The following is a 9,810-nucleotide window of genomic DNA, read 5'->3' as shown; positions in this document are numbered from 1 at the left end:
TCACTTTACCTCACCAACACTTACTCAGCCACAATTAGTATCATGCAGCTTTAGAAACAATTTAAGCTAAAACAAAAACGTCCTTTTTTTATTAATATTATACACATTTTGTAATGCTCATGGATATAACTCAAAAGTAGTGTTTCTAATTTTTCCTGGCAGAAAATAGCTGCTAGTCAAGGGCTCACATTATCAGAGTTCAACACCAAACCCTCTGGAATTCAAAACAACTTAGGGAATCAATCCCTATTTTAAACAGAAAACTGCCGTGAGTAGGCATAAGAGCAGCATTTGAATAGCTTTTCACAAGCATTTCACATTATTTCATTTTTGCCTCTTCCTTCAGGTTAAAGCCTGAAATTCAAGAACAAGACTGGCTTGGAACACCCCAGCAGGTTGTCTAGCTCAGGTAGAACGGTGGGTTTCGCCCGCGCGCAGGCGCACACGCACAACTCCGCCTCCCCTCGGGTCCATCCCTTTTTTCCTCCTCCTGGGACGCTAATGGAGAGGAAGACGGACAATGTAGTGGTGTTCGACCAATCCTCGCGCGATTTCGGGAACTGCGTTCCGCACTGGCTAATTAAGTCTGATGACGTAGTCAGGTTCCAATCCGTATGTCAGGGGCGGGGCTAAAGCTTGGCGGGGCCGGGCGGAGAGACGACGGCGCTGAGTGGAAGCACGTGACCAAGGCCTGAAGTAGGAAGGTACGGGTCTGGTCCGGAGCTCCCCCAGTACCTAAGGCTGCGATGGTGAGTGAGGACTCTTGCGCCGGAGCGTCTGCTGGGGTTCCACGTCCCTATACCGCAATCTCTCTGGTTGCCCGTTCCTGGGCTTGTACTCCACCCTCAGCCCCAATCCGCCCCAGGACGGGGAGGGAACGGACATAGGAAGGGCGGCGATGTAGAGGGCTGACGAAGGATCGGTGGGAGGCTGATCTGGGGCTGAAGAGTGGTCTGCAGAGCAAGCGCGGTTTCCGAGGGGTCTGGGGTGGTTGTAGGGGTAGTAGGGCTGCGAAGACCTCCCAAGGTAGCGAAGGTGGGGTGTGGAAGGCCACAAGAGTCTGCCGGAGGGGAGGGCGAGAGTGAGGACAGATGGAGCCTCGGGAAGATCAGTGCTGAAGGCCACGTAGAGGGAAGCCTGGGCGTACGGAGGCACCGTGAAGAGTTGGGTTTGCAGGTTAAGGGTCTCGAGAGCCATCCCCCTAGCGTGCTTCTTATTCCTTGCATCTTTACCCACTAGACTTCTACATTGACCCAGGGGCTGGAGCGAATCCCAGATCAGCTTGGCTACCTGGTGCTGAGTGAAGGTGCAGTGCTGGCGGTGCGTTCTGGGAAAGGGAGGGGTCTTTTTAGGACACATGACATATAACCCCTTCTAAGACTACCCATTCTTATTTTCACTCTCAGCCTTTACCTAATAACCTGCCTGGCATCTGGCATATACAATAATAAGCTTTCAATAATCTCTGGAATCTTAGTCTTCCAACTGTTATGAGGTAAAAGAGGTTTACTGACTTTACAGAAGTCACACAACTAGTTACAGGTTTATTGATAAGTGATATGACTATAGTTTTTCTCAAGTATGACTCGTTAATTTTTCTTTTTTAACCATGGTAGAGACGTGTGCATGAAAGAGACACTCCACCGTTCTTACTACTCCACTGTCCCCTTTCCCCAGCCCTCCAGGACCTTAGGATCTTGGGCGCCCAGCATGTTTTCTGGCCTTCCTGGGCTATGAGCCTACAGACTGCCATGTGGCTTCCAGCACTGCAGTCCAGTACGCTATGGACTGTACCGCCTAGGCTGGGCTTTTATACAGTATTTCTTACAGAGACTTTCATGTGTTAGTTCTCTAGACATTTTTGATCTAGAGAGACTAGGCTTAAGGTTAAAGACTGAAAGCAGTGCAAATGGTTAAGACGACTGAAGCAGTCCAGAATATGATTTCAACCCTTTGCGTTATAACTTGTGTTATGGCAAGGAAACTTTCTGGGCAGTAGAAATGAAGCTGAGTTTAAAGGATGGATGGTTGTGTGAATAGGTGGAAAAGGAGTATTCAGGAATGCATCACTAGGAAGTGGATGTATTTGCAGGAGAGTGACACTAACCTGTCTGAATTGGCAGTGGGTTTGTGGCGAAAAGATTTGGAAGGGTTTGGAGGAAGAAGATAGTGTGGTAAGGAAAGGATCTGATTATGGAGGACTTCTAAGGCCATGTTAACACATTTGGACTTAATCTTGAGGTTAATAGGACCTGTGAAGGTTTTTTTGAACAGAAATGACCCACTGAAGTAATTGAGCAAGATTATCCTGTTAGTGGTGTGAGAGTGGGCTGCAAGAAGAGTACAAACTAGGCTGGTAGCAATGAGAAGGACCAGAAAAAATTGCAGGAGGAATCAGTGTATTTGGGGATAGCTATATTTTTTTTCTCTCTCTTTGGAGAGGTTTTTTGTTTTGTTTTGTTTTGTTTTGCTGTGCTGTAGGTACGTGCACTCGCCAGAAAGACAGAGACAGAGAGACAGAAAGTGAGAAATCACCCCCCAGGGGGGATGGCCAAGCCACAATCCGTTCTCCTCCATTCTCCTCTCAGGATCTTGGGCACACACGCACACGTGCCCGGCGTGAGTTTAAGCCACTGGATCCGGGACTCAAACTGTGATCGACTACATGGGAGTTCAGCGACATAGCCATTATGCTAACTGCCGGTCCTGGGGATAACTATATTTTAGTAATTTTAGAGGAGATTCTTTTTCATCTAGTAAAACTATGAACTCAAAAGCCTAAAAGGATAATGGTACCTTAATTAAAAGAGAATTTTTCTTGAGAGAGGTTTTTGTTATAGAGTGCATTAGCTCTCCAGAGACACAGACAGATAGAAAGTGAGAAATCACCCCCCAGGAGGGATGGCCACTCCACAGTCCCTTCTCCTCCATTCTCGAGGCTCTTGGAATTTTGGGCAGGCACACACACACACTTAACATGAGTTTTAAGCCACTGGGTCCTGAACTTGATCCACAGTTGCCCATGTGGGAGTCCAGCAACGTAACCATTACGCCATCTGCTGGTCCCAATTAAAAGGGAACTAAGACATAAATTGGGGAGGGGGATGAGAAGATGGCATAATGGTTACGTTGCTGGACTCTCATAGTTCGACTGCAGTTTGAATCCTGGACCAGCAACTTAAAACTCAAATCGGGTGCATGTGTGTTCATGCCCAAGATCCTGAGAGGAGAATGGAGGAGAAGGGATTGTGGCATGGCCATCACCCCAGGGGTGGTGATTCCTCGCTTTCTGTTTCTTGGGAGCGTACACGCCCGATAGCTAAAATCTCTTAAAAAAAGAAACATAAATTGGGGAGGAAGGTAGATAAATTTCATTGATCCAACCTTAGACATTGAATTTGTAGGATAATAACAGTAATTATATATTGTTAGGAGTTCTAAACATTTCCCCAACATCGTCTCATAACTCTTACAAGTCAGGTCCATAATATAGCTATTGTTTCCAATTTACAGTGAGGAAACTGAGATTCAGAATGTCTGAGAGAGTAAAGGGCACTGAGCTTAACCTATTGGGATGTTCTAGTAGGAGGAGGTGGGATGAGGAAGTTGAGACAGTCACAGGAAAAGAGGACGCCCAGGCCAATGTCACGTCACTTACCCAAGAGACCCTGAAAGGGGAAAGATTCAAAGATACTGGGTCATCCAGAAAGTCATGATGCATTTTTGCATAGAAAGACACAGAAAATTACGTCCTGACTTTACGCCACCTAATAGATATCTTGTTTCAGGGTCTGTAGTCAGGGTGGCAAGTAGAAAGATTAGAGAAGAGAAGGAATCTTTTTTTTTTTTTTTTTAAGAGACATTTTTGCTACAGGGCATGTGTGCTTGCCAGAAAGACAGGGAGAGACAAAAAGTGAGAGATCACCTCCCAGAGGAAATGGACTCACCGCAGTCCCTTCTCCATTCTCCTCTCTGGATCTTGGGAATGTATGTGCATATGTCTGGCCTAAGTTTTAAGCTTCTGGGTCCGGGACTTGAACCAGCTCGACTAAGTGGGAGTCCAGTGATGTAGCCATTACACCATCTGCTGGTCCCAAGAAGGAAGCTTTAACAAGTAGGTGGTGGGCAGGCATTGGTTTTGAGAATGGTTGTATCAAATAGGTGGGGACAAGGTGAGGAATCCAGTTTTGAGGAGTTAGGAAAGAATAGTAAAGAAATGGATGAGTCGCTGCCCATGTGGAGGCAGGATGGTATGAGGAGGGTGACAACATCATGGGGAGGTTTGGAGTATTGGAAAGTGGAAAGAGACATTACAAGTGAGAGCTAAAGGGACTGTGCCTGGAATTCCGTCCCAATTCTGTTTCCCAATTTCTGCCCTCTTCCCTCTTCCATCTACATGCAGTCATCTGGGGATCTTGAGAATGACGAGCAGGCAGCCAGTGCCATCTCCGAGCTGGTCAGCACGGCTTGCGGTTTCCGGCTGCACCAAGGCATGAATGTACCCTTCAAGCGCCTGTCCGGTGAGCCCAGCCCCTGCCCTTGCCCCTCGGGGGAGGGACAGGTACTTCCAAAGGCTTTTTTTTTTTCAGGGAAAAAACACCCCATCTCCTTCTTACCACCTCTTTTACCAATCTCCTGGGGTCCCTGATCTGGCCACTTTCTTTATTCTGGAATTTCCCGTGTCAGAATTGGGAATGACAAAGCAAGAAAATGAAGGGGATTTATCAGAGGCTTCTCTTCCTCAAAGTTCCGTGCCTTGAACAATAGAATTTCATGGATATTTGATCCCAGCTAATTTGTGTGTGACCCTGTTAACCGTGCTCCCTTCCCTCTCCCGGGGCGGGGGAAGGTGTGTCTCTCCTCCAGTGGTCTTTGGAGAACACACACTGCTGGTGACCGTGTCAGGACAGAGGGTGTTTGTGGTGAAGAGGCAGAACCGAGGCCGGGAGCCCATCGATGTCTGAACCTACCAGAGGGCAAGGGTCTGAGAAGTGGATGGGGCCACAGGCCTCTGTGATGAGGAAGGCACGAATGGCCTCCACCTCTTCTTGGCTTGCCGTTAGAGGTCTTCTACGTACCCACCTCCCCGATCTCCATCTGGAAGGACAGAGGCTTGGGGACTTTGCACTGTGTTAAGGAGAACAAGGGCAAAGAGACTTCCCTCTCCCTTTCCTTCCACCTAATAAACGTGAGTCTGATGTTCCTGGGCCTGGGGATGTGTATATGTGGGAGCGTGGGGCTGTGAGGAGGGTGTTATACCCCATGTCTCATCTTCCTCCTTCTAGGGAAAAAGTCATGTACTTCAGCCTGGCGTGAGTGTGCACTGTAAAACTGGGAATGAGAAGAAAGAGATGGTAGGATGCTGAGGGCAGCTACCAATATTTACAGTCATGTTGGAGGGAATCATCCTGATTCTCAGCCCCTGCAGTCTCTGTTCCTTCCATCAACACAAACAACAGTCATTCCTCTCCTGCCTGAACAGGCATTTAATAGTCTCATTTCAGTTGGAAGCAGTAGTCGGAGAATAAGTTACAGGAACAGACCAAAAAAAAAAAAAAAAAACCGAACCAAAAAAACAACTTAAAGTGCGTCAGACTGCAAACGTAAACATGAGGGGCAGAAGGAGGCCACCTAGCTATCTCCTTATCAGGAAGGTCATTGTCGGTCTGGTTGCCACCACCACCCTTCTAGTCTCAGCCCTGTGGGTGGATGGGTGGGTGGGTGGGAATGTCAGAGGCAGGAAAGGACTTAACAGGAATGAGGGGGGAGGGGGCAAGGGAGCTCTTGGAGGCCTTGCCCTGGCCTAGGGGTGGGGCCAGCCCCCCCTTAGAAACTCAGGTAAATACTGTTGGTTTAGCGCTATAGCCGGACCCGCCCATTTCACAGCTTCTTCCCTTGTCCCTCAGCAGACACAGACAGGTGGCTCTGTCAGGCCTCTCCATCCATGGTGGGAGGCCTCCCAGGGGAGGCACAGCCTGGGAGTGAGAACCCCCTCAGGGGGCTTTCAGTTTCTGGAGTGTAAGAGGGAGCAGAGCGGGCATGGTGCTACTTGACGGGCTCCACCACCAGGACCTTGCACTCACGCTTGGCAATCTTGTCCAGAGAAAGCACAGCCTTGTCCGGGGGCAGGTAGAGGGGGCGGCCAACAGGAGAAGCCACTGGGGGCGTGATGGCCCTTCGTTCCATCACACTGCCAGACCTGGGAGAAGGCAGGGGCTATGGGCTCTGATAAGATCCAACACCCCTCCCTGGTTCCAGCCGGTACCCAGTCCAGAGCCCTGCCTCCCCGGTCCGTACCTCATGAGGTGGCTGCGGGAAGGCTGTTGGTGGGAGAAGGACTGAGAGCGGCCCAGACTGGCCTGATGCCTCTCCACCAAGTCCCGGACAGCAGGACTACTGGGACTGCTCTTGCGAGAGAGGGGCCGGGCCTCGGGCGGTGGGTGAGACACGCTGGCTGTGAACTGCAGCTTCAGTTTCATGTGCTGGCTCAGCTGGGTCAGGAAGATGCAGATCAGCCTTCCAGCTCAGCCCCCAGGGCCCAGACTTTTCAGGTGATTTCCCCCACTTGACAGACCAATGGTGGATCTCAATTCTACTTCCCCCCTGCCCAGTTTTTTAGTGCCACCCATTATATTTCATCCACAGACACTTAGGACTCTGACTTCCCCATCCAGCATTCGGCAGCACCCAGCCCACCTCGAAGAGCCCTGTCCTCAGAGCTTGGAAGGCCACACTGAAAGTGAGCGCACTGCCTTTCCGGGAAAAGCCGAGATTGTTGAGGGGTGTGTGGCACACGATGGAGTCCAGGGCTGCCTGCATGGCCCGGCGCTCCTCCTCACACAGCTGCTTTCCTGGGGACAGAAACAAGGACCAGCACACACTTTACCTCATTCCTCAGTTCCCAGAGGGCCTTCACGAGCACTGTCATATTTGATCCTCAAGCTATTCTGTGGCGTACACTGAGTAAATGTTACCTTTTGCCTGATGTTATAGATAACGAGAGTTGATACTGTGGGCTGATGCCTGTTTTAACTTCATGTATATGAGCCCATCCATCTGCCTAACAACCTAGTGGGTATTCTAGTTTAGAGATGAGGCCTCGAAGGCCAGAGAACGCAGAGAGGTTCAGTAACTTATTCAAAGTCACACATTAGTAAATGAGAGGGGTAGCACTCACACCAGAGAGCACAACTCCAGCATCTATCCTTTTTTCTTTTCTTTAGGTTTTTACAATAAGGTGTGTGTGCTTGCCAGAAAGAGACAGGAAAAATGAAAAATCATCCCACTGTGGGGGATGTCCACCATGCAGTCCCTTCTCCACCATTCTCCTTTGGGGATTTTGGGCACATATGCACATGCCAGTGTGTTTCTCAAGCTACTGGGTTCAGAGACTAGAACTGCCAAGTTAGCTATGTGGGATCCAGCCACCATGCCACCTGCTGGTCCCTAGCGTCTAACCTCTTAAAGTCAATCTGCTCCATTGCCTCTCTCAGCTCTCTATTGGTGACACTGTGGAGACCACTCAGGCACAGAGCCAAAACTGCCGGCCACAAGTCACCCACTGTGGTGGTGCTGATACCAGGTTTGTGTTTTCACGGCTCTACCTCCACGACGTCTCCTTTCCCATCCCTGCCCTCAAGACAACGTGGCACAGCCTTGTAGCCAACCTACCAGCCTGCGCGTGCTCCGGGGTCCACACGAGCCTCACAGCAAGGAAGTCTTGGAGATTGTTGAGCAGTGTGTAGGTGACAGTGAAACGCTCATAGGTTCGAACAGGGGACTCACAAGAAGCAGTCATCACAAAGCACGGACGGTCTAGGCGGACACTAGGCAGGCTAAGAGCAGTGAGGGAGGGAAGCTGGGTGTGTGTTTCAGACAGCAGAGCGGAACCAAATGGTGCCTGGCAGGGGTTCCCATACTCACCGGTAGTGGGTATAGATGCTCTGGGTAAAGGGCAGCTTTGGGGTGGACCACTGAACCACAGCAATCAGGGGAACTTCTAGGCCCTGCAGAAGGGACAAAGGGAGACTTCATATGATGAGAGTGCCCTTCCATCTTTAGTCAACCCCCTGGTCTTTCCTTCCCAGTGTCTTGTCTTACTGTTTTCTCTTGAACACACCAGGCCCTTATGCTCACCTCTTTGGCTCCTGGAGGAGGCTGCTCACCCCCCCTCAGCTGGAACAGGAAGTTGTGTTCCTCCAGGGCACTAAGTGGGCAGGGGAAGCAGCCAGAGGTACCAGGGAGCCGGCAGAAGGAGCCCATGGAGACTTCTCCAGACTGGTGACTAGTTCAGGGGAGAGGACAAGGCCTGGTCGTCTTATGACCAGGTCTCAGGCACCGCTCACATCCCTGTTCCCATCATTTCACAGCCCTGCCCCTCCCTAGAATCTCACCAGACGTTGTCCACCAGCAGCACAGAGCCGTCGGGCATGACAGGTAGATAACTGGCATTGAAGTTGGGGAGTATTCGGATATCCCAGATGGAGATTTCCTCCTGGGAAGAACTGTTCAGCACTGTGGGAGATGCCAGCTCAGCTCAGAGTAGCTGGATCCCTCAGGCCCCACCTTGACCCAGAAAAACCCCACCAGCCTGCCCATAGTAACAGTCATCCAATGACTTCCCTTGCTGCTACCAAGACAAGCTAGCAGATCTGCTCACCCTTGAGCACGGTCAAGTGTTTTCCAGCCACAGTGAACTGCCGGCATTTCAGAACTGGAGGGGGCAGCAGAGTCAGCAAGGTGCTCACTATAAGGGAAGCAGGAATTGAAGGTCTGGGTGTAGCCCTCACCTCCAACCCACAGTTCCATTCGTCGTCTTTTCCCTCCATCAGGCACTATGCAATATCACATCCCCACCACACCACCCCACAAGACTTATCTCCCCAACCCCAGCCTCTATAGCCTTTCCCTTCGGCACCATCCTCCCCACCTTGGGCTTTGAAAGCACTCTGCTCGCCTCGGAAGGTCTCCCCAGGAGATCGGGTCTGTAGCAAGCGCAGGTAGCCTTGATCTCTGACCTCTGGTGCCTCAGCCTCCCTCTTCCACACAGTCACTACAATCTGAGCACAGAACACAGTACCGCGGTCAGGTGAAACAGACTGTCAAACCTTAAAAAGGTGTCTGAAATAGGGTGATAGCTCCACCCCTTGCTGACCTTACCTTGGCCTTAGGTGTCCCTGGGGGCAGCCTGTCCAGTGAAACGGTGAGTGGGAAGATGACCTCATCTGTGGACACAATGGGTTCCTCCACAGGCAGCTGGGTTAGGATACAGGCGGAAAGGTCAGAAGAGAGGGGCAGCCTGCAGCAGTTCCTTTCTTTTAAGATCTTGGGTTCCCTGATCCTTTCTGCCCTTCCCTCGCTTCAGTCATTTGCCTCCTGCCCTAGGCCCCCAGGGCGTCCATCTCCCATGTTCTTTGGCGCCCAGAAGACCACCCCTCCACCCTGTGCCATGTTACCCCATGCTCCTTACCGTGGTCGCTCCCCCTGAGGTAGCAGGGCCCGGGCCGTGAGTGAGAAGGGGGCTGCAGCCTCGGAACAACCTCCCGCCCCCTGGATCGCCTCCCCCTGGGGGTTCGGGATCCTGGTCACCGGTGCCACCGCCCCCCGGTACCCCGCCTCCAGCGCTGACCGAGGCCAAGGCGGCGAGAGCAGTCGCCAGTTCTGCCCAGGCCCCTCGTGAGCCCAAGCTCGGGCCACCCCCGGCGCTGGCCCCTGCGCCGCCCCTGCAGCGCAGCACCAGCAGGAAGCGGACAGTCTCCCCCAGGTAGAGATGGTTGCGGCGGGGGGGGGGCCGCGCCCGGGCCGCGACCG

At 51.5% G+C, this 9,810-nt stretch overlaps 2 protein-coding genes across 4 annotated transcripts in view; one reads left to right on the top strand and one right to left on the bottom strand.

Moving 5' to 3' along the window:
* Positions 1-612: 612 nt before the first annotated feature.
* Positions 613-5,207, top strand: LAMTOR4 (late endosomal/lysosomal adaptor, MAPK and MTOR activator 4). Of its 3 annotated transcripts, none has more exons than XM_014590602.2 (4): positions 613-749; positions 1,240-1,320; positions 4,403-4,520; positions 4,850-5,207. In XM_014590602.2, exons 1-4 carry the CDS (start codon positions 747-749, stop codon positions 4,894-4,896), a joined length of 249 nt encoding a protein of 82 aa, XP_014446088.1. In that variant the 5' UTR covers positions 613-746; the 3' UTR covers positions 4,897-5,207. The 3 variants fall into 3 exon arrangements, with proteins under 3 accessions (XP_014446088.1, XP_006155796.1, XP_027630474.1); XM_006155734.3 differs by having other exon boundaries at positions 614-749; positions 4,867-5,207; XM_027774673.1 differs by lacking the exon at positions 1,240-1,320 and having other exon boundaries at positions 631-749; positions 4,867-5,207.
* Positions 5,208-5,759: 552 nt separating this feature from the next.
* Positions 5,760-9,810, bottom strand: part of TRAPPC14 (trafficking protein particle complex subunit 14) — a gene marked incomplete in the record, with an annotated part of 4,438 nt that continues 387 nt past the window's right edge. Inside the window, 11 exon segments of the mRNA XM_027774672.1 lie at positions 5,760-6,199; positions 6,298-6,491; positions 6,697-6,851; positions 7,672-7,835; positions 7,924-8,006; positions 8,137-8,284; positions 8,394-8,514; positions 8,660-8,746; positions 8,930-9,059; positions 9,160-9,255; positions 9,470-9,784. Of these exon segments, the coding sequence (XP_027630473.1) occupies positions 6,046-6,199; positions 6,298-6,491; positions 6,697-6,851; positions 7,672-7,835; positions 7,924-8,006; positions 8,137-8,284; positions 8,394-8,514; positions 8,660-8,746; positions 8,930-9,059; positions 9,160-9,255; positions 9,470-9,784 (1,647 nt within the window).

Source organism: Tupaia chinensis, unplaced genomic scaffold (genome assembly GCF_000334495.1).
Source record: "Tupaia chinensis unplaced genomic scaffold, TupChi_1.0 Scaffold000465_1, whole genome shotgun sequence".
Classification (NCBI taxonomy): Eukaryota; Metazoa; Chordata; class Mammalia; order Scandentia; family Tupaiidae; genus Tupaia; species Tupaia belangeri.
Note: the sequence above shows the minus strand (reverse complement) of the source record. Positions and strands in the feature narration are given on the sequence as shown.

Bases quoted from the DNA above. Each gene is read 5' to 3' on its own strand.
- LAMTOR4 (XM_006155734.3), top strand. The intron at 1,321-4,402 runs GTGCGTTCTGGG...ATCTACATGCAG, and splicing joins GTGAAGGTGCAGTGCTGGCG to TCATCTGGGGATCTTGAGAA. The intron at 4,521-4,866 runs GTGAGCCCAGCC...TCTCTCCTCCAG, and splicing joins ACCCTTCAAGCGCCTGTCCG to TGGTCTTTGGAGAACACACA.